The sequence below is a fragment of the Boleophthalmus pectinirostris genome, unplaced genomic scaffold (assembly GCF_026225935.1).
Source record: "Boleophthalmus pectinirostris isolate CB_2022bp ecotype Guang Dong unplaced genomic scaffold, ASM2622593v1 HiC_scaffold_4, whole genome shotgun sequence".
NCBI lineage: Eukaryota > Metazoa > Chordata > Actinopteri > Gobiiformes > Gobiidae > Boleophthalmus > Boleophthalmus pectinirostris.
The window spans coordinates 19,867,111-19,887,574 of record NW_026571353.1 but is presented as its reverse complement, the minus strand read 5'-3'; the positions used below and the strand labels follow the sequence as shown (position 1 = coordinate 19,887,574).

At 39.9% G+C, this 20,464-nt stretch overlaps 1 protein-coding gene across 1 annotated transcript; it reads right to left on the bottom strand.

Moving 5' to 3' along the window:
- Window positions 1-384: 384 nt before the first annotated feature.
- Window positions 385-7,044, bottom strand: nr2f1a (nuclear receptor subfamily 2, group F, member 1a). The gene is made up of 3 exons (XM_055162106.1): window positions 5,767-7,044; window positions 4,000-4,527; window positions 385-1,563 (listed from the first exon to the last, which is right to left on the bottom strand). The coding sequence occupies exons 1-3, from the start codon at window positions 6,197-6,199 to the stop codon at window positions 1,289-1,291; spliced, it is 1,236 nt and encodes a 411-aa protein (XP_055018081.1). The 5' UTR covers window positions 6,200-7,044; the 3' UTR covers window positions 385-1,288.
- Between the last annotated feature and the right edge of the window lie 13,420 nt (window positions 7,045-20,464).

The following is a 20,464-nucleotide window of genomic DNA, read 5'->3' as shown; positions in this document are numbered from 1 at the left end:
CGTCAATACTGAGGCACACCATCAATGTGTTTCTCCAGGAAAGAAGGAAACATAGTCTGGATTGTGGGGAATCACTTTGATTAAACCACGAGAGGCAGAGCTGGAGGTATCATGTCAGAAAAATACAGAACACACATATTTTAAGGATATGTAAAGACATGCCTACTTTTGTGTTTATCAAAATATTCTTAGGCTATATGGTGACAATTTTAGCCTATATCTACCGCTTATTCTCGTGTCTATTTTACAATCCCACATTTTCCCACGTCATTGTGTGAGAATTAAAATATGAATACAATTCAGTATGACATAAATATATATATGGACATATTGACTTAACAATTGCGCCAAGTAAATGCGTGAGAAGGAGACATTGTTGCCTGTTTCATTTTTAATAGTACAGTTACCATCACACAACTTCATCAACCGACCCTTCTGCAAAAGCTGCATCATGAAGTAAGCAAATTGAAGGCAACAACCAATAAAATTCAAGAAACAATGAAAAGTGTTTTCGTTCAAGACAAAACAAACAAAAATGTATTCGAAATGATATATTAAAAGTGCTTTTGATTTCATGTCTCTCCTTTGCTCGCTCTTGGCCGTCCTTTTTCAGTAAAATGTCCTGGAGGTCAGTGTGCTGCTGCTGCAGGTCCATCGTATCAATTGGGAACAAAAAAAGCTCAACCATCATCATTATTGATATTGTCATTGCGATTAGACTGAATCTTATTGTCTAAATTTCTTTATTTTTCTGTTTTAAATTCTCACTTCAATTTTAATTCTTGGAGAACATAGCTTAGACAACATATATCGCACTCATTATAAGAAGCAAAAGGTTATATCAAAAATTATTAGTATAGAATCACAGAAAGCCTGGTTTAGAACCAGAAAAAATACAAAACAGAGAGGTACATAGACACAGGACAATTCTTATAATTGCTTGGAAACATTGTTTTCCCGCTAAGTCTTTTTCTTACTGCGCATAAGATGGTTTTCATTTTATTTGTGTTTTTCGTTTTTTACAAAAAAGAAAAGAAAATAAAGACTAATATTTTACAAAATGAAGTGTACTGTTCTTGAAGATGGGTAAATTTACACAAAGTCCGGTTCCAATATTTTTTCTGTACATTACGTATTCCATTTCAGTCCCAGAAGACAGAAAAAGTAATGTCTTCTAAGTTTATCACAAAAGGTCCTATAGTAGTAGTTCTTGGAGAAGCATATAGGTCGGGGGGACTGTGTTTTGGTCCGTTTGACCCCCTCTGCTTTTTCCACCTTCGCATAAGGATCATTGGATGGACATGTAAGGCCAGTTGAAGCTGCTCCCGGATAATAGCATATCCCTGATGAGGGTTTCAATAGGAGTTTTACCTACCAAGCGGACGAAGAACAGCTGCTCGATTACGGACGAGGAGACAGTGCGCAGGGAAGGCAGCCGCAACAGGAGCTTTCCAAATCGGCTAGGCTGGTTCGGGTATTGGCTCCTTACATACTCCTCCAATGCGCACTGGGACTTTTCCTGTAGACTTTCAATGTGGGCAGCGTCTGACAGGCCGCAAGCGTCTGCGGGACACACAGTAAAACCCACGTGGTTAGACACTCGCAAACAGAAAGGCTACAATAGCATTTAACAAATATTTTTAATCCTACATTCAAGATTTTGGAAAATGACGAGTAATCACCTGTTTTTTCATTATTATTATTATTATTTTACTAAACTCTAGCATATATACATAAACAGAGCGCTTATTGTAGGAATTATTGGCAATGCGTAATGAATAGACACGCGGCCAAACATGCTACATCATATTGAGCGAGTGCTACTGTCGTATAAAATAAACAAGGGGCTCAGGCGTACGACCCCGCAGAGGCACGTCTGTATTGCCAGTCCCCATAACAAATAATAGGACCAAAAAGTGACTATTGGGATAAAAGTATAACATGCTCAAAAGCCACGCCTCTCTAGAGCAAGGGTTTGTGCAAAAGGCAACATAAATGGCGCTGATGAATCTGAAATTACACTGGCTGTAATGTGACCTAATTAGTCTGCAGTAAGCTTTTAAGTCATTTACCCTCTTCTCTCCACAGACCACTGTTGGCCTGTTTTTGATGGAGACTAAGACAAAACCTGGTGGCCAACTTATTGGATGAGGTTAAGTCAACGGTGCAAAATCAGAGAAAACTGAGAATTAACATAATGTAACGAACGGTAATCGGGACTAAAACCAAGCGTAAATTACGCACGGTCTACTTGCAAACATTACAAGCAAAATCCAAGTACATAAAGCGCGTGTGTGTCGCTAAAACAACAGTTTCATTCTGCAAACAGTAGGTCTAGTCTACAACAGCACGGTCTTTGTTAAAACTGCTTTTTAAGTTATTTGGTGATTTTATTCTGAGCTATAACTCACTTCCACGGGACACAATAACCTTATGAACCAGGGAGTAACGGAGAAGACCCGGGGTGATTTACTGTGACCTTTGGGAGGCCGGTTGTGGCTTGTGTAGGCTATGCAAATCTGTCTGGATAAACGCTGAGGAGAAGCTTTGGGGGTGTAGTTCAAATTTAGTTGTGATGAGAATAACTGAAATAATAACTTAAACTAAAAAGAAACCTTCAGATTACAGCCAGTAAAACGTGCACCCCATGACCCCCGTGTAGCCTATTCAAAAACACCACAAGACGACGCATTTTTTTGTTAACGATTTTCTAGCATTCTATGTGGGCAAAACAGGAAAGTAAACAACTAAAAAACACTGTGTGGTGAAAGGATTTTGTGCAATGATCATTAGCCTATTAGTGAAGTTTAGTATTGCCATGTCTGTATATTATGCACCTTATGTCATTTCCAGTACACTGCCAGGCACTTGTTATGTCCAACGCTGTTATATTAATGTATTTATTATAAAAAAAAAAAAACATGACACAAGGTCTCCTTTCTGTCATTACCTTTGTGGAAAATAAACCGAATGTATGAATTGGAAATGTAAAATACATGTTATTTTGCTTTAATCTAATTGTGTTTTAGAATCTTACACTTAAAAAATAAACACACAATATTATATTATATTATATTATATTATATTATATTATATTATATTATATTATATTATATTATATTATTAGAAACTAGCACCTTTTTTAGCTTTCAAGGAACATTCAACTTTTTTATAAATACATTTTAACAAAATTACAAAATATAATTTAATTTTCCCCATAAAATAAATTATATAGGAATAAAATTTAATTAATGAAGCAATAAAGAGCTCTTAAAGTTCAAATTTTGATTTAAAGTGAGACGTTAGGCACCACATAGAGCAATCAAATGGTACCAACCACAAGAAATACTAGTCTGAAGCTCATACACAGTAAATTGGAGCACCAAGACCTGAAGTCAAGCAGGCATTATTAGGGCAGTTATACTATTGCTTTCTTACCAGAGTCAACACGAAAAACGGGAAATATAAATAACTAGAAAGTAACAATTTACAGAAGTCTGAAACCCATAGAGCAGTGCTCCATACGCGATGTTCTGTGATATATGGGCTATGACTCAACTTCCATCAGTTTTTTCTTTGCTGTGGGTTATTTCCTGCCCTCCCAAGACATGTGTTGTACACAAAACACGGATAAAAGCATGCACCAATATCCATGTGCATGAGCCGTCATACACTGAATCACCAGATAGACTATTCATCTTTACGCACAGTAATCTGACACCTGTTCCAAATCTATGTAATATTATCAATACACAAACAGGACTACATTCATTAACACAGGAATGTGTATATCATCTAAAAGCAAGGGAGTTGAAGGTTACATGTAAAACTGGTTGCTTTTACTTCTTAACGGTAAAGCTAAGTGACATGGAAACGTGATTTATAACAAGCCGTCGACAGAAAACTATTCTATCACAACACAAACAACTTGAAGAGGCGTAATATTTCACGGGGCCTAATATGTTTGTTGTTTTTCGTAGTGACATGTTGGACACCCACCTGATGTAAAAAGTACGATGGCCTTAAGGCAGCTGTACTCTGCTGAGTCTACGTGTAGTGTCTTAAGCTTCTCCACTTGCTCCTGGAAGATCCGGATGTGGTCCATGAAAGCCACGACACGGTCCGCCGACATCGGGGAGGCATGTAGGCCCGCCGCGGCAAGCAGAGGGGCTACATGGAGAGGCATGGAACACTGGGCCGCATTTAGCACAAACAACTCGCTCCACGTGAGCCTGAGAAGGGACACCTGATCGGTGATCTGCAAGTCGGGAAAGAAAGGGATGTTTCTCGCCCACTCCACGGCGCTGAAGAGTAAGCGAGCCGCCAGCTCGCAGATGTTCTCGATGCCCATGATATTGTTAGGTTGCATGCACTGGCTCCCGTACCGGGAGGTTGGGTAAGGCTCTGCTCGCAGCAATAACGAGATGTATCCGGACAGATAGCAGTGGCCGTTCAGGGGGTCCCCGTTGGTCAGCGCGTACTGGCCTGGGTTCGGTTGGGTTGGAGGCATTCGTCCTCGCTGAACCGCTGACAAAAAGAAAGAGAAAAAGAGGAAATGTGCATCCAGGACTGGTAAACATTGTCCATGAGTAATACAACTGCAAAGTTAAACTTCATGAGCCTGCTTATAACACAAAACGCAGTAAAATGTTAATTCGTGTAGCTTTCTAAATCATGTGACAAATGTGTTTGTCTTTTGAAGGGCTGAAATCTAAAACAGACAAAGTAGGCTACCTCTATTTCTATCCCTGCTTGTCCAGAGAAGACTAATCACGTCTCAAGTAAAATGTAATGATGCATTAACTGATACAATTTGTAGAATTAATATATTACACAATATGACCCCTCTAGGCGCATATTGCTGCTCAACCTGTTTTCAATAATGGCAAATGTGGTGGTTTGTTTACACAATGGTATAACCCTTTCGTTTATAAATAAATAAATAAATAAATACAATTGCAATCCATAATTACAAAGTAACTAAATAACGTTGACAAAAAATATCCAGATGAAAAAAGTCATGAGTAAATTAAAGTAATCCGCCAACCATTTAATATAAATTGTAAAATATGAATGTGAGTGTTATGGAGGCTTGTGACTGGTGTAAACAGCAAAGGTAAATTACGTAAGCTTTTACTAAATTATAAAATATATAGTCTATGGTGATGTTATAAAGTTTTACGGCCTAAGATGCAGCATGCAAAAACAGTGAGCCATGGTCAAGTTGGGAGCAGTGTGTTGAACAGATCACTCGTCTATATTGAGCTTAAGGCGTGGATTTGTATTTTGTTCATTGTACGATCAAAAACGTAATTAAAATGACACTGGACAACAACCAATGTAAACATGTAGGCTACACTTGGTGTAGCCTGGGAAGTCGTTCATAGACTAAACACAGTCACTGACAACCTCTACGTCTCCTTTATAATAAATAACAACAGACCTGTGGTAGTATTTGCTTAATCAGGGTTATACTGCAAAGGAAAGACAAAATTTACTTCTACATTGGACGCTTTAGAGGCGAGCTATGTTCAAAAGCTTGTTGTAGCTACTGTGGCTAAACTGGCCTTGTACCTCATTCTAAATGCAGTCACTAATCATAACATTCAAAGAAACATCCTTTAAAAATATAGATGGATATTTCTGTATGAGCAGACTCCAAGTAACCTATGTTAGATCTGTGTAACATAACATTCCATCCCCATACGCCTGCAACTAGGATGCGTAATCACTCAGGCTCAAATAGGCTACAATTTATATATTCACCTTCCCGCCGCATCCCCACTTTTAAACACTTCTTCAGTCGACAGTATTGGCACTGGTTTCGGTGGTGCTGGTCAATGGGACAGTTCCTATTGGCACGACATGAGTATGTTAAGTTCCTCCGTACACTCCTCTTGAAGAAACTTTTGCATCCTTCGCAGGTGAATTGACCATAGTGTTTGCCGCTCGATTTGTCTCCGCAAACCACACATTCAATATGCTGCTGACTCTGTCCGGAATTTTGACTCCCCTTATCCCCCGCGGTCCCCGGTGTAGACGGGGGTCCTGGCTGACTGGGGGTCTGCGGAGTGTGCGGTGCCGCAGACGCCGCCTGCTGCTGCTCTCTCGCCGGCTGCGCTGCTGGGTTGGGGCCGCTCGGAGGTCCTCCGGCCACGTCTTCCTGCGGATCTCGCCAGACGCTAACTACCATTGCCATATCTCGGCCACGGAAAGTGCTATAAAGCGAAATGGTCGCTGATGTTTGTGGAGCGGTCAGGAGAAAAAAAGGGCGATCTTAAAAGACAGGACAGTGCAAAGTCAAATCGGTGCACGCAGACTCATATGGGATACGATGGAGTACAATGCGATCAATACATTCAGAACAGCGGGGCGATGAAAGAAACACCCGATCAGGATACGCAAGTGTCGGGAGGCCAGTTCCAAGGTAAATTGCAGTCAGCCATTCAGGAATCTCTAATTTTGTAGGAAAACCCGAGTCCAAACGTGACAGATGCAGTTTGTTATAAAACAGCCACAAACAAACGATGAGCAATTCACATGGACGTAGGGACGAGTAGAAAAACCTTTTCCGCTGCAAAGACGCGATCCAAAGAAGTGCAGCTGCGGAGATAAATTCCTTTCTCTTTTCTTCCCCTTGCTCCTCAACACTCCCGTCTTCGTCGTTCAGGAGAGGAGGAAAACTGAAGCGCTGGAGCTTTTTACATCTATGTTCTCAGATAAGCCTCATCACCTCTCCCGTCTGCGAAGGCAAACCACGTCGCGGAATGAAGTGCCCATGTATAGTTTCTCCTCTCCCGGCAGATACGAAGAGAAAAAGATTCAAAAAAAGAAGAGGAAAAACACCAACAACTAATAGAATATGCAAGAAGAAGGAGAGACCAAAAATGAATGCGCTTAAACGAGAGGACCAGCAGAGCAATGTTTCCGAAACGGGGGATCTGCGCGAATGTCTGTATATAGTGAACTTTGACACTACTATTGAAACTGACACGTTTCTATGGAGATCGCTGCGCCTTATATGGTGCTCATGTCAAGGAGCCAAGAGAGGGGCTGCTGGAGACTGATAATCAAAGGCGACTGACTGGCCAGAGCCCTGCATAGAGGAGGAGGAGAGGAGGAGAGGGGGGAGCGCGCGAGAGAGAAAATGGGAGGCTAAGGTTATAGCCAAGCCCTCTCTTTCTCTCCATTGGTTAGAGTCCCCCTCCGCTCGTTCACTGTAAAAAATGTCATGAAACTGAAGTCAGGGGTCTCCACTGTTCGTATCTTCGAAAGTCATATTATGAATCTGAGGAAAATACATTGGAAATCCCAGAATATATTATTTTTTTAAATACAAACGCTTAGACACGTTTAAAAGACTAAAGCCCACAGACTACATTTTGACTCGTGGTCTAGCTATAATGTTGGTATCAGGGTGTATAAACCGTTTTAACCAAGAGTGAGCATCTAGCTACAGTGCGCTCTTTGCCTGGTCCTGTACTGTTGTCTATACAGTAAAGGCAGATTTGCTTTTGACGGTGAACTTTTTTTTTTACAGTGTCGCCATCCTCGGCTGAAAGGTTGGGGGGCTCTGACAGGCGCAATCTACATTGAGCTCGCCCCGCGCTGCTATTTACTTTGAAACCTGATTAGTATGGGCCGTCTATTGTCACCAAAAAGAGGAAGAAGCCCTGGATAGAATAAGAGAAAAAGCGGGTTAAAGGCAAAAGGGGAACAATACACTTATACACAAGACAAATCAACTGCACACAACGAAGAACGAGAGCAAGACGTTGATTGAATATAGTCTCCAAAGTTTCATGCATGTGTTTAGCGCTGTCTCTTTTAGTGAAAATTAATGTGTCGTCAGTGGTTTAGAGCGTGTTCCTATGTGTCCAGTGTTTAGTGTTTGGCATGCGCACTGCGGTAGTGTGCATCATCTTCACTTTTGGTCAAACTAACATAACAGTGCACATCTTGGTTAAGACGCGCGCGTAAAGATAGCTAAACATGGATAACGAAAATTAGTCTCGCGTCCAAAAAACCGGTCAGTCGGCATGGAGGTCACTTGTATCTCATAATTTTTGAGAGACTATGATCTGGTGTGAATGCCAACGCGGTGACATATTATGTGCTAATAGTTAGAGTAATGTAAAATCACATAGAGTTGCAGGGGATTTGCTATGGGGATCCCGGCTTTCTGTGCATCTGTGGCTAAGCAGTTAAGAAATGTCTGGATCACGCTGCCATCTAGCGTACATTGCACAATTACAACTGCAACTGGAGGAGCTACCAGCATTAACAATTAAATCTCTGAAATGGTCTTATCGACGTGACTATGAGTAAAGTAAAACATCACACACAACTCTCCACTTCAGTATTTTAAATAAATTGAAAATTGCTTTTGTTTCCTAGTAATTAAACGCCACATTCCAAATTAATAAAGTTAAGTAAGTCTTTATAAAAATTGTATATTCAGAATTTCCAAATTATTTTGCCCGTAAAAAGACACGCGTCGCTGTTTACAATGCTTTTACGCACACAAAGACATTAAGCGATATAATAGAGCGTAAATATGCAAGTGCCCCTTTACAAACGCACGGGAGGGATGGGTTGTTTTTAAGTATTCAACAAGAGAGCTCTCCTCGCGTCCCTGTCTTGGACACTGCTAAAAACTGCACGACCATGTCTTGGAGTCTTTGAAAAGGTGAAACCAATAAGATTAAATCGGACAAAGATTTTTTTCCTCCGCTGTAAGTGAATCATTAAGATTTAACTCCACAGATTGGGGGAGCACCGCGGGAGAAGAGAAGAGGAGAGTGAGAGGGACAGCGAATGGGATCAGAGTAAAGAGGCTCTAATAGAAAGCTGGTGAACGGCGAGAGAAAAGAAGAAACCGGACAGCAGGACATCAAAAAGAGCAGAGGCACCGGAGAATGCTGACGCTGAACGGAGAAGAGAGGTGTTTTACCTGGAAAACACGCATTTTTGGAGGTGAGCACGGTTTTAACTGTCCTTTACGCGCGCATGAATGAAAACGAATGGACCTGTGTGACTTGCTACATGACCGCTGACCTAACTTTGTACTCCACCACAACTTTTAAACCAGTATACGTTCCCACGTTTTGTATCGCGCATATCAGTTCTCGTCTATTTCCTCCAAGTTGTTTTATTTTATGAGGTAATACTCCAACAAACACGGGCTGCGGTATTTTCTCTTTTTGCTCGTCGTTTACAACGGGTGTTTGTTGTAATGAAAAGATCAATACTAGTCTGTTTGTTTGCGTGATAGTGTCACTCGATTAAAGGGCTGATCGGGGATAGCAGTGTGTTCCCCTCGCTCCGTTCAGAGTAAATAAACGGTATGCGCGTAATACTAGCCCTGGCTTAACATCATCGTGTAAACTGAATGAACGTCTTAAATTAATAATAGACATGTAGAGGACCGCTCAGACGGTTTGCAGAAGCTTTATGGAAAAGTTGACTTTGAAACGCATTTTAGTAATTACATTAAAACTTTGTTATAGTTAATAACAAGAAACTCAGTGACGTTTATGACATTTTTTGTCATAGTTAGGATGCAAATGATTATACTTTGTAACATTGCCTATAGAAAGAGAGAAATTATATATTTTCGTACATAATAATCATTGTTATCTGTGGATCCGGGACATTTATCATAGAAACGAACAGCCTTAACTCAGGTCAAAGAAACGAACGCCACAATCATTTGGGGAAACAGAGAGGTCAGAAGTGCAAGGCCCCCTAATAAAACGGCAGCAGAAAAGGCGTTCAGGGCATTTACTACAACGACACAAACTAAGTACTTGTCCACTACTGGTAAACGTTCTGTTTTGTATTGATCAGGTATAATCACATCAAGGCTAACCACACCGTTTTCAGTGTGTAGCAGTGTGCGTTAAAGTGCCATGGGTTTTTGCATTGACTCTCTTTTTGCCAAAGGACTCGGCTGCATGATATTTAATTTAAAACACTAACAAGAGGAAACGGTGTGATGTGTTCATAAACAATTATAGAATTAATTCAAACTATCAGGTGCCACCCGAATCAGCCAACTACGCTCCAGTGTGCTCCATGGAAAGTTATAGTCATTAATAATAAATGTTGTCTGTTGATGTGTATTTCTCACTTTATTGCTCAATATACAGTTTAGAGGCTTGAGGAAGTAAATCGACATTAATATTTTCCAGTCCAGTGTTTACTTAAACTTTAATGAATTACTAACTTTTGAATTTTAATTATTAAATTTAAAATAACTTATGTTTGCAAAATGTAATATGAACTTTTAAATACTTCCTAACTTACTTTTTGGTACCATTGTCCCATGTAGGATATGATCTTTATCATTTTCGCCTTTGTATTGAGCTGGCCGTTTTAGTGTTTGGAGTAGCTGCGTTTTTACAGAGGTGGGTAAAGAGTGCTTTGGAGAAGGAGGGGGCACCGTTTCCCACTTTTTGTACAGATGATCCCCCAATTATTCTGCAGGGGTCAGAATGGTGTGAAAGGGACAAGAAGGTCACTTGAAATCGCTTTTATCCGCTGGCTTTTCCCTCCTCTATGGACCAGCAACTACAATAGACATAATCTAATTGTTCCTAATGGAAAGACTATGTGCGCAAAAAAAGTAGAAAAAAAAACTTTCCTATTGTCTTTTCAACCTAAAATGAGGCAATTTAGCGGGAAACACTAATTAACGCGGTTAGTAAACTGTGCACAGTGGTTTTACTTAAACGCGCATTTCATGATAACCAGCACGGCCTCTGAGTTTGAACAAATTATCTCCTTTATTTCTACACTGCCTGCACTTAAGTTTAAACTGTAAAGTCACCGTACCCTTCTGTGCTCGGGTCTGGCTGTTTTTTTTAATATAGGCCTAGTGAAATCTCTCTGGAGAATTGCACCCTTCACTTTCCATCAAATAAATGAAATTTCCTTTTAGGGCACAGTATTGTATCTTGAGCCATAACCAATGGCAATAAGCAATGACCGCGCCAATTATACACAAGTTAGAACTTTGCGGCGCACTAATTATTGTTGGGTTGGAAAAGGTGCGCCCTATCTCTGGATGTCCTGGAAAACGTAATTGACATCATGGCAGCCAACTCTTACATTTTCGCAGTCCGCCTTTCGAAGTTCGTATTTGAAACGTGTAAACGTAAACCATTTAACAATAGATTATATTTCTTTGCGTAATGTCGTTGGCACAAGGAAGCAGTTTGTCTTCATATAAAATTATCATTAAAGGCTAAAATAGTCTACAACAATAATATGAAAAGTAATATGTTTTTTAATAGGCCAACTACTGTTAGAAATGTGAGAGCATGAGACTGTGCGTAAAAGTAACATACCTCATTCCCTAAGTAATTTATTTCAGGAAAACTTGGGGGCAAAGGTGGAATTCTTGAGAAATTCAACAAGGATAGGAGAGCTTTATGAATTCTGCACGCAGATTACTTTTCATCCCACCCACATTATCGGACAACACGCAGTAGACATAGTTTAGCCTCAAAATGATGGGATTAGCCCCCCGACACATAAATAAAAGAGCATTACAATTATTATATGGGTGTATTAGAAAAAAAAGGGGGAATATAGGAGGGGAAGTGACCGAAATTTGGGCAGGGTAACACAGAAATGTAAACATTCAGTTTTTAAAAGAAAGTGAAATGATAATTATTATGTGTAGGGAATTTATTCTGTGTCAACAAAACATTTGCAATGTTTTTATTTGCCAAAACCAAATACTTAATACAAAGAGCTTAATAGTGAATGTAGCATGAGCATTCCTGGACATTCTGTTTTATCAAAACTTTAAGCAATTGACTTGAATGAGCGATGGATTAAACCAACATAAACTATCATCTTAATCAGCAATATATATTTGAAATATATATTATGAAATACATTATGATATTGTTCAACAGTTCGCAGATAACTCCTTTCATGCTTGCCTGTTGTGGCATGAGAGCAGGCTGTAGTGGTCAGTGAATATGGGATGGCGGCCTTGAGTGTCCAGACCTGACAGATTGTGACCTTATCAATGCAGAACTCTTAACATGAATTATGCATAGCACCTGTGATGTCTGCAGCCAAAAACTGACAAAGCTGTACACTTAAAAATGACTCACGGCAAGTTGATGATATCCGCTTGAAGCTTATTTACATTAAGCACACACAATTTAAACATTTTTAACACTTTAATATTGAGTGGCAAATATAATAGCAAGAAATGCATTTTGTGCAGGCGCATTGTGGCTACCTGGTTTATTAGGCACCAAAGCACTTGTATCACGTAGCATGCTTAATTGTGACCCATGCTCAAAGTTCTCTTGTTGTTGCCTCCTAACTGACCTGGATTTGTGCCTGACTCTTTTACAGACCACAACATGATGGCCGAGGAACAAGAACAGTGGTGGATTTGATGGTGCTCTACAGTGGCCAACAGTGGGACAGGTTGTTATTCCACTGTAACTCTAAAGTGCCTACTTCATATGGGTTTGTATATTCATTTATTAATTATAGTTCATATGTTACATATATTGTAATCAAAACATAAATCAACTCTCCCCAGATGTACTTATACATTTTTGGAGTATTAGAAAGTATTTTTTTTTTATACACTGTATAGTAATTATCAGACAAACCGTTGTCTTATTGAGGCACATGCAGTCTGAGAAGTGCAGTCAGGGAAAGTTTACCAGCTACTCTCTTGTTATGGGGTAAAACACTCTGACAGCCTCATTTCATATTGTAGTTACATTGATATAATAGTATTTTTGTGTTTACTCCTCTATGTGTGTTGTTAGCTAAATTCATTTCTCTCAGATGTTCCCTTTGACCTTTGACCACAGAGTTGGGGTCAAGCCCTGACAAATGAGAAGACTGACTCCAAGCCAGAGGTGCAAACATTCCTCAACAATTTTTTTCTCTGTTTTCTCAATTTCCTCATAAGTATCATCCCTCACTCCTTAACTATTTTCACCTCATTGTATGGCAGTCAGAGAGCTACCGTTACAAACACTGTAACAGATAATTCTCAGTATCTTGTAGGTGAATAGATTGATGTAAAAGAGAAAGCATGTTTAACAGTGGCTATGGGGTATTACAAGGCGGCACTTTGCGTGCACATTGTGTGTGTTTGGAGAGCCTGTCAGCCATGTCAAGGATGAGAAATGTTCATGTGTGGTTTGTTACACACACTACTGGCTCCAGCATTTCCGGCAACATTTCTCACTCTGCCTCCCTCACACCATCCGCTCGGCTGCAATAATCCCCACTTTTTCCATCTCCTACCCCTGCACCATCCCCCTCCTCGCCTCCTCTCCTCCACTGACCACCAGAGAGCTCCTTTCACCCTTCCTCTCCGCTGCTCTCTGCCTTCTGTTTGTTGCTATCTTTACGGCTTTTTGCTACCTCATGTTTTAAGGAGAAATTACAGTGGCATTTTTTCCTGGAGTATTTTGCAGGTCAATTACAGCTGCAGAATTTTTTACTTTTTTATTTTTGTCTTTTTGAAAGCTGAAACTTCTAGATAGGGTTTGTATTGCATTCTCAGTAACCATCCATAAATGGCCAGATAATGTCAATGAGGAGCAGCGCTCTGATACAAAAGTATTCACTTTGTTTTCCTGCTTTTATGTGACTACATTCCGAAATTGACTTAAAATAAAATAAATAAAACCAAACTAAGTGTGTAATCTTTGTTTTTTCTCAAATACATGGTGACGTTTATGGTGGCTGATATTATTCTGAATCTTGCGGGGGACAACTGTTCCTCATGGATCTTGGCCTGGACTCGCTTGCTTCCTCATAGGACATCTGGTCATGTGACTCAGCTGCACAGGCTCAGATCTGTGCCCTAATTGGCTGTGCACAAAAGCATCACCATGGCAAATCAGAGTGCCACTCTCTGCTTTGAATAATAAAGCAGTGTTATGATTTAGGGTCCTTACTTATCTGGCAGCGAGGGCAATGAGAGCTGTTTAGAGCTGCGTGGGAGGGGACACCTGGAGCTTAGAAGCCTAATGATGGGCTGAGCAAGGAAAACAATACCATTTTACATAGCCATTCTGGAGCATTGTTTATTTCACCTTTATGTGGTGTATCTTATAGGGAAAAAAAAACAATTTCTATTTGTCCGTATATCATTGGGTCAAAAAAAAAAAAAAAGAAAACCATAAAATGTTGGTTAATTGGCTTATAATTATGTGCTGTTTTGCTGTTTTCCTTTTTATTAAGCTCCAAAGCTGAATAAGAAAATATTTTAAGGATTTAGCTCAGGCTCCAATAAAAAAGCATGAAATTTTTTTTTTTTTTCTTAAATACATTTTGAAAAAAAAATTATTAACAGAGTTCTATCATATCATAAGGATCATTATTGTATCAGTAAAAAAAAAAAAAAAAAAAAAAAAAAAAGCATCAAAGTGTATTTGTTATAAAGGGACATGGTATAAACATGAGATGTGCTCACAAGGTTGAAGCAGGACAGGGGGACACCACTGCAGCATCGTCTTATGTGTTAATGCAGTTTAGTCGGATCCATTTCTTTACAGCACACACAGGAAGTGCTCCCAGCCGCTTGATTCCATGCTCCCACCCACCAGGATGTGTACCCCTGTCTCCCTAGGCCCTGGACTCCCCCATTTCTCCTCCAGCACTACCCCCCTCACCCCATTCCCACTCTCCCTCCTCCTCCTCCTCCCTCGCTCGCCTTGCTTCCTGATTCAGTGTGTAAAAGCACCCCTTGAATGATGGATTACTGTGTCACCGCAGCCTGCGAAGGATTAATTTGTTTCATTGATTTCTCTTTAGGCAGAATGCCAGCGTCTGCCGCTTCCCACCTTTTCCCCAAGACTTGCAGCTGTAATAGACGGTAATGGTCTAAGACAAATCAACCAGTTTCTTGTAAAAATAGCACCACATAATGCTCCCCCATACCCCGATAGCTCTACTCTGCTTGGAAGCATATCAAGGGGGTTGGTGTCGTACAATTCGATTCATCTTGGACCGCATCTATATCAGTCTATCTGGCCCGTTACTTAGCAGTATCCCTCCTTATCCAGCGCTGAGCCATAGGAGACCTTCTAGTTGCTCTAACAAAGCCATAAGTCTAGTATAGTTACAGCTCCCTCTCAGGCTCCACAATGGATGGGTAATGACAGCGCTGTCTGGAGGGGGCTGTGGGAGTTGGGCCATTCTCCTCAGTAATGGAAGCAGTTAGCAGCATTCCCTACACACCTGCAGGAATAGCTGACTGTTAAGTATTGTTATCTATGATGAGGCCTTAGCACCCTTTGACTCAAGTGTTGTATGACATCAGTAAATTAGTGGATGTCTCTTTAACACATTTTCTGTGTCCTTCCTGCTTTATGCACTGTGCATATAGGTTCCTATTTCAATAGTAATGTTTGTGAACCAATGAATCAGCATGCAGCACTCAGCATTAAGAATGACAATCCAGCATTCCTGACATTCACTGATTTAACAGAGACATAAGATGCTGCAACATCTTTACTACCCTGTCACAGCTTTGAAGGATGGGAAACCAAAACTGCCTGTAACATTAAGCACACACTACAGAATGACCGTCCTAGAACACTTTCCATTACCGGAAAGATTTACGAGCACAACCACATCCATTAATCCATTGTTGATTTGCTGTGGCTGCCCTGCAGGGTTTGGGGATCTGATATCATATAGTGCTGAAACCTAGCCTGTTGCACAGCCGAAAAGACTTTATCATCCTCAACAAGAGTCAAACTGAGCAAGAGGTAACTAAATATTTAAGTAAGTTTTGACACAAATCCCCCTAAATCTATAGCTTACATTGGGGCATTTCTATGACAAAAACAGTGGGCCTTGTTCAAACTGTGCTCGTAAGAGGGTGTCTGCTGCAAATGAAATACAATGAAAGATTTGTATGTCATATGTATCTAATAAATACATTACAAAAACATAATGTATATGATGTACTTACATGTTTCAGTCTGTTTGTATAGAGTCAGATATCATGTTCCTTTTCAAACCACATTATTATGTTGTGGTAGGTTGCCATAAAGTGTACAAATTCAGTTAATATTTGGTAAATGTCTGCGACTAATACATACTGTGGAAGAATGACATAGTCACTCTGGTAAAGGAATAATTGCATTCTGGCCACAGAAGCCACATAAGCAGAATTATCTTTTGTATACAATGTGATAATGACTGGGTGGCAAGAAAATCTCTTCATCTCCCAGTGATGAATGTAACATGATGTACAGAGCGATATGCTGAGCTTGGGGACAGACACCTGGTCAGCCGTGGTATTCCACTCGATCCCCCCTAAGCTCACCTCTCCTGGGCAAGCCCTCACAAAGCCCCACATGTCTAACACCAGCAGCTCCTTCAAATACAGCTCTCAGACAGAGGATTAGGTCATCTCACCATGATACTGTCTTTTTCTCCTTTTCCATCATTTCGGTCCCATTCTGTGGAGCGCTCTCACTCCAGAGCTCTCCTCTTCCTCATCCCCTCTCTGCACCTCGCTCAAGTGCCTGCGTCTGTCCTCAGGGGTCCTTACGTTCTTAAGTGGCTCCAGAAAAGGTTAGTTGGCAGGTAATTGTCCAGCTGTGGTTGGGCTTATCTTAATTGTGGGCACTTCAATACCAGTGACACATCCTCTACTCGTGAGAAAAGAAAGGGATTTAAATAAGAAATGTGTTTCTTCTTTGAAATTATGTCTTCTTCTTTTAAATTATGTCTTTTTCCTCACACACTGTTGTGGTAGCACATTGTATAAGACTATAATAAATCAGTTATGCATAAAACAAGGTTTCTGTAAACGGTCACATTTATATAGTGTTTTTCTACCTTCGGGGAACTCAAAGCACTTTACATCAAGGAACCACTCATCCATTCACACACATTCATACACCAGTGTATGCAAACACTGAGGCGAGGCAGGTTAAGTGTCTTGCCCAAGGAAACAACATGCACCTGTGAGAGCTGGGATTTATCTGCCAACCTATATGTCAGTGGATCTGACCTCTGTACCAATGATTATTATACCAGGAACCTTCAGAGCAGAGGACAAATACTACCAACTATTGCAGCTTCTGTCCGGTTCATATCAAACTAAGAATAAAAGTAAAGTAAAAACTCTTCACGTAACAATATTACCACCTCAAACTATCATTCCATATAAAGGTGATGTGAAACTTACTATTAGTTTCCGAATGTAACCCTGTTCATTTAAACATACTTTCAGCTGGCTCAAAAACGTTGCCTTCACACCAATACTAATATTAAGTAAAATAATAATATATCAGAATAATCACAATTATTATTTTTTGTATTGTGTGTCCTTGTAACTTGGTATATGTTTCATGTATTGATCTGACATGTGCGGTAAAAAAGCACTGCTGACCCTGCAACGCTAAATTCTAAATGACTACATCTTGGGCCATTCTAAATCCATAGTTCTATTAGCCAGCTGATCATATCTATATATCCATGTCGATACGGAGCTTTAGGGGGGTTAGTGTTTGCATTGCCCCAGTCAAAGGTCATGACTGACCAATAAAATATTTCCAAAGCACCATCAATAATGCAGACATGCAGACTAATACAGTATGGGACCGAGGGCGAGGGGGAGGTGGTCTTTGGTGCTGGCCATAAGCAGAATGGATGAATGAGAGGGCAAAAGGTTACAGGACAGGCTTTGGCCCCGTGCCCCTGCGCCTGCTCATATGTGCATTTGATAGCGACAGGGGCAATTATAAAGGTATACTTCAGACAGGTCAAATGGGAGAGGGCAAAGAGCAGAACCTTAAAGCACTGGCTGAAGTCAAAGGTTAGGGTTGACATAGGACATCATGGAGTGCCGCTGGGAACATGCTAATGGAAGTCGTGCTATAAAAAGACAACCACTGATTAGACAGAAAAAGACTTGTCCATAGCTTTGAATATCTAAAATGTTTGTTTGGTGAAGCAGTGTAATGTTCAAAACAAATGACTTATTGGATTCTTTCTGTGTGCTATCTCATTTGGATGCAGCTACAGTAGGCCATACAAGTCAAGTGACCACAAGCTCTTTTCGGTTATAAAATATGAATAGGCGGAGGTCAGAGGAGGTCATGGTATGCGTTTAGTACCAGTGACCAATGGCAAACGCAAAGGTCAAAGTAGATCCGTCTGAGCCTGGGCTGTACGACATTTGCTCATCCACATTTATGCATCCCATTGGCAGTGATTTATGGCGAAAGATAAGCTCGTGGATGGGAAGAAAACACTCTCTTTCTCCTATCCCGTCAGACTCGGTAAATAGACTACTCACTCATATCAATCACCGTGTCACACTGAATCGCCACTGGATGCTTCCTGCTCAGATTAAAAACTGCCTTTGTCTTGCTCACCATTTCTTCCCCTGCAGCTCTGGGGAACACAGCAGCATTATTGTTGCTGTTTCACAAGCATTATATTAGCATTTCAAACAGCTGCCGTACAAATGGAGAGACTGTGCTCAGAATGGGCAGTGTAATTCACATATAGCTTTCTCAGCAAAATGAAACGGTGAGAATTAAGAGGAGATTTTAAAGTGCTCTGGAAAGAATAATGTTGTGGATGCTGCTACAACTTTCTGGAGCTTTAAAAGACCAATTTCCCACATTGCTCTCTGTCTCAGCATATTCCTGTGTGCGTGAGAAGGCTTGGAATGTGGCACAAACAAGAACTTTTGACTTGAACTTAAAAGATGCACTTTGCTGGGGTGGTCCACTACCTGCTTGTCTATATGAAAACGTTTTTGCCTTGTTTGTAATGGTCCACAGTCTGGCATTAAAATTTTCTTTCTACATGGAAACAAACAGATGATGTCATCAGGCCAAATTACAGGTCAAGTCTGTGGAGAGGTGACTCCACTGACAATAAGAATACATGTTTTTCAAGAAATTTCCTTTGCAATAAAAACCTCTATAATTGAAGATGCAAGACATACATTTAATTCCATAATGCAGAACATTCTGAGCAAAGTGGTAACAATTGATAGATGAATGACATGATGCAAGACATAATTAATTATAGGGTGCCTTTTGGAATATACTTCTCTTAAGGTCCATAGTGACTGGTATTGGTTCTAGCTATCAGAAATAATTATAATAAAAAAAATGACAATAAAATTACCTATACAGTACCTAAAACTAATCAGTAATGGCTATTTTTGGCTCTATACTGCTCTTTGTGCCAGTCCAAAACTTGGGACTAGGGACCCCACCACAGTAATATTTGAGTTGACTCTTATAGTGGCCGCCTGTCTATGCATACAGGACAAGCATGTTCTATCATCCATCTCTGTTCCCTATTTACGGCAGGGTATTTGAACCACATCAGAATCTATTACCAACATGCAGATTCAGTCCCTGCTGTCAATAGAACGAACGATAAGATGAAGCATACAGCCCATAACATCATCACTTACACATCACATCAAATGGGCAAGGCTGAATGTACCTAAGCTATCTAACTGTGCCATAGGGATACCATCGGAGCAGATATTTATTGAAGCGATAGTGTCCCTTCTAAACAGTGCATATTTAGTGTATGTTCCATGTTGTTTATCTAGAGGTCCATCAATCACAGAGGAACGCTCCGAGCTTGGCTGCTTGTGGAAAGAGATTTATGCTGTAATGCATCAAATCAACAGACCTTTACAGTAAAATATGAGTTTATCAATAGGCCTGATCAATAGCGCATGCAAGACGCTGTGTAATTATTACAGAGGTCCGTATCAATAAACTTGTCATGCACAACCCTACTGCCACAGGCTATGAGCTGTGGGGAAAAAAAGATCTGGCCATGAGATGTTTCATCACCTCAATGTTAGATGTACATCAGCTTATCAGGGTTTGCTTAGCTCCAGTCAGGGAGGAAAATACGGCATTGCATCATAGGCACCAATCAGGTATAACATTATGGACATTGAATACAAATATGTTGTTACATCTTTCTATGGGTCAGATAATGGATAAGACATGCATTTAGTTATATTTTTAAAAAACTGGATGTAATTGGTAGTGGAAGAGCTTATATGGAAACACAGATTAGTATGGACCAAATCGGGTTTGTGTTCAAACTGGGTCTGGAAAAAACAAGGATGAAGCAGTAATATTACTTTAGCTCAAAAAAAAAAAAAAAAAAAAAAAAAAAAAAAATAATATATATATATATATATATATATATATATATATATATATATATATATATATATATATATATATATATATATTTTTTTTTTTTTTTTTTTTACATTTGTTTAAGTATGCCTTATTTGACACTAGTCTCTTGCTTTTTTGCTACTTATTTTGAATTTATTACTACCATTTATATTTTTTTACTCTTTGTTATTATAATATAGTGATGTTGTGTCCAAATCATTTGTGGATCAATAAACTTTGTCTAAGTCCAAGTCATTCTAGTTTATTAA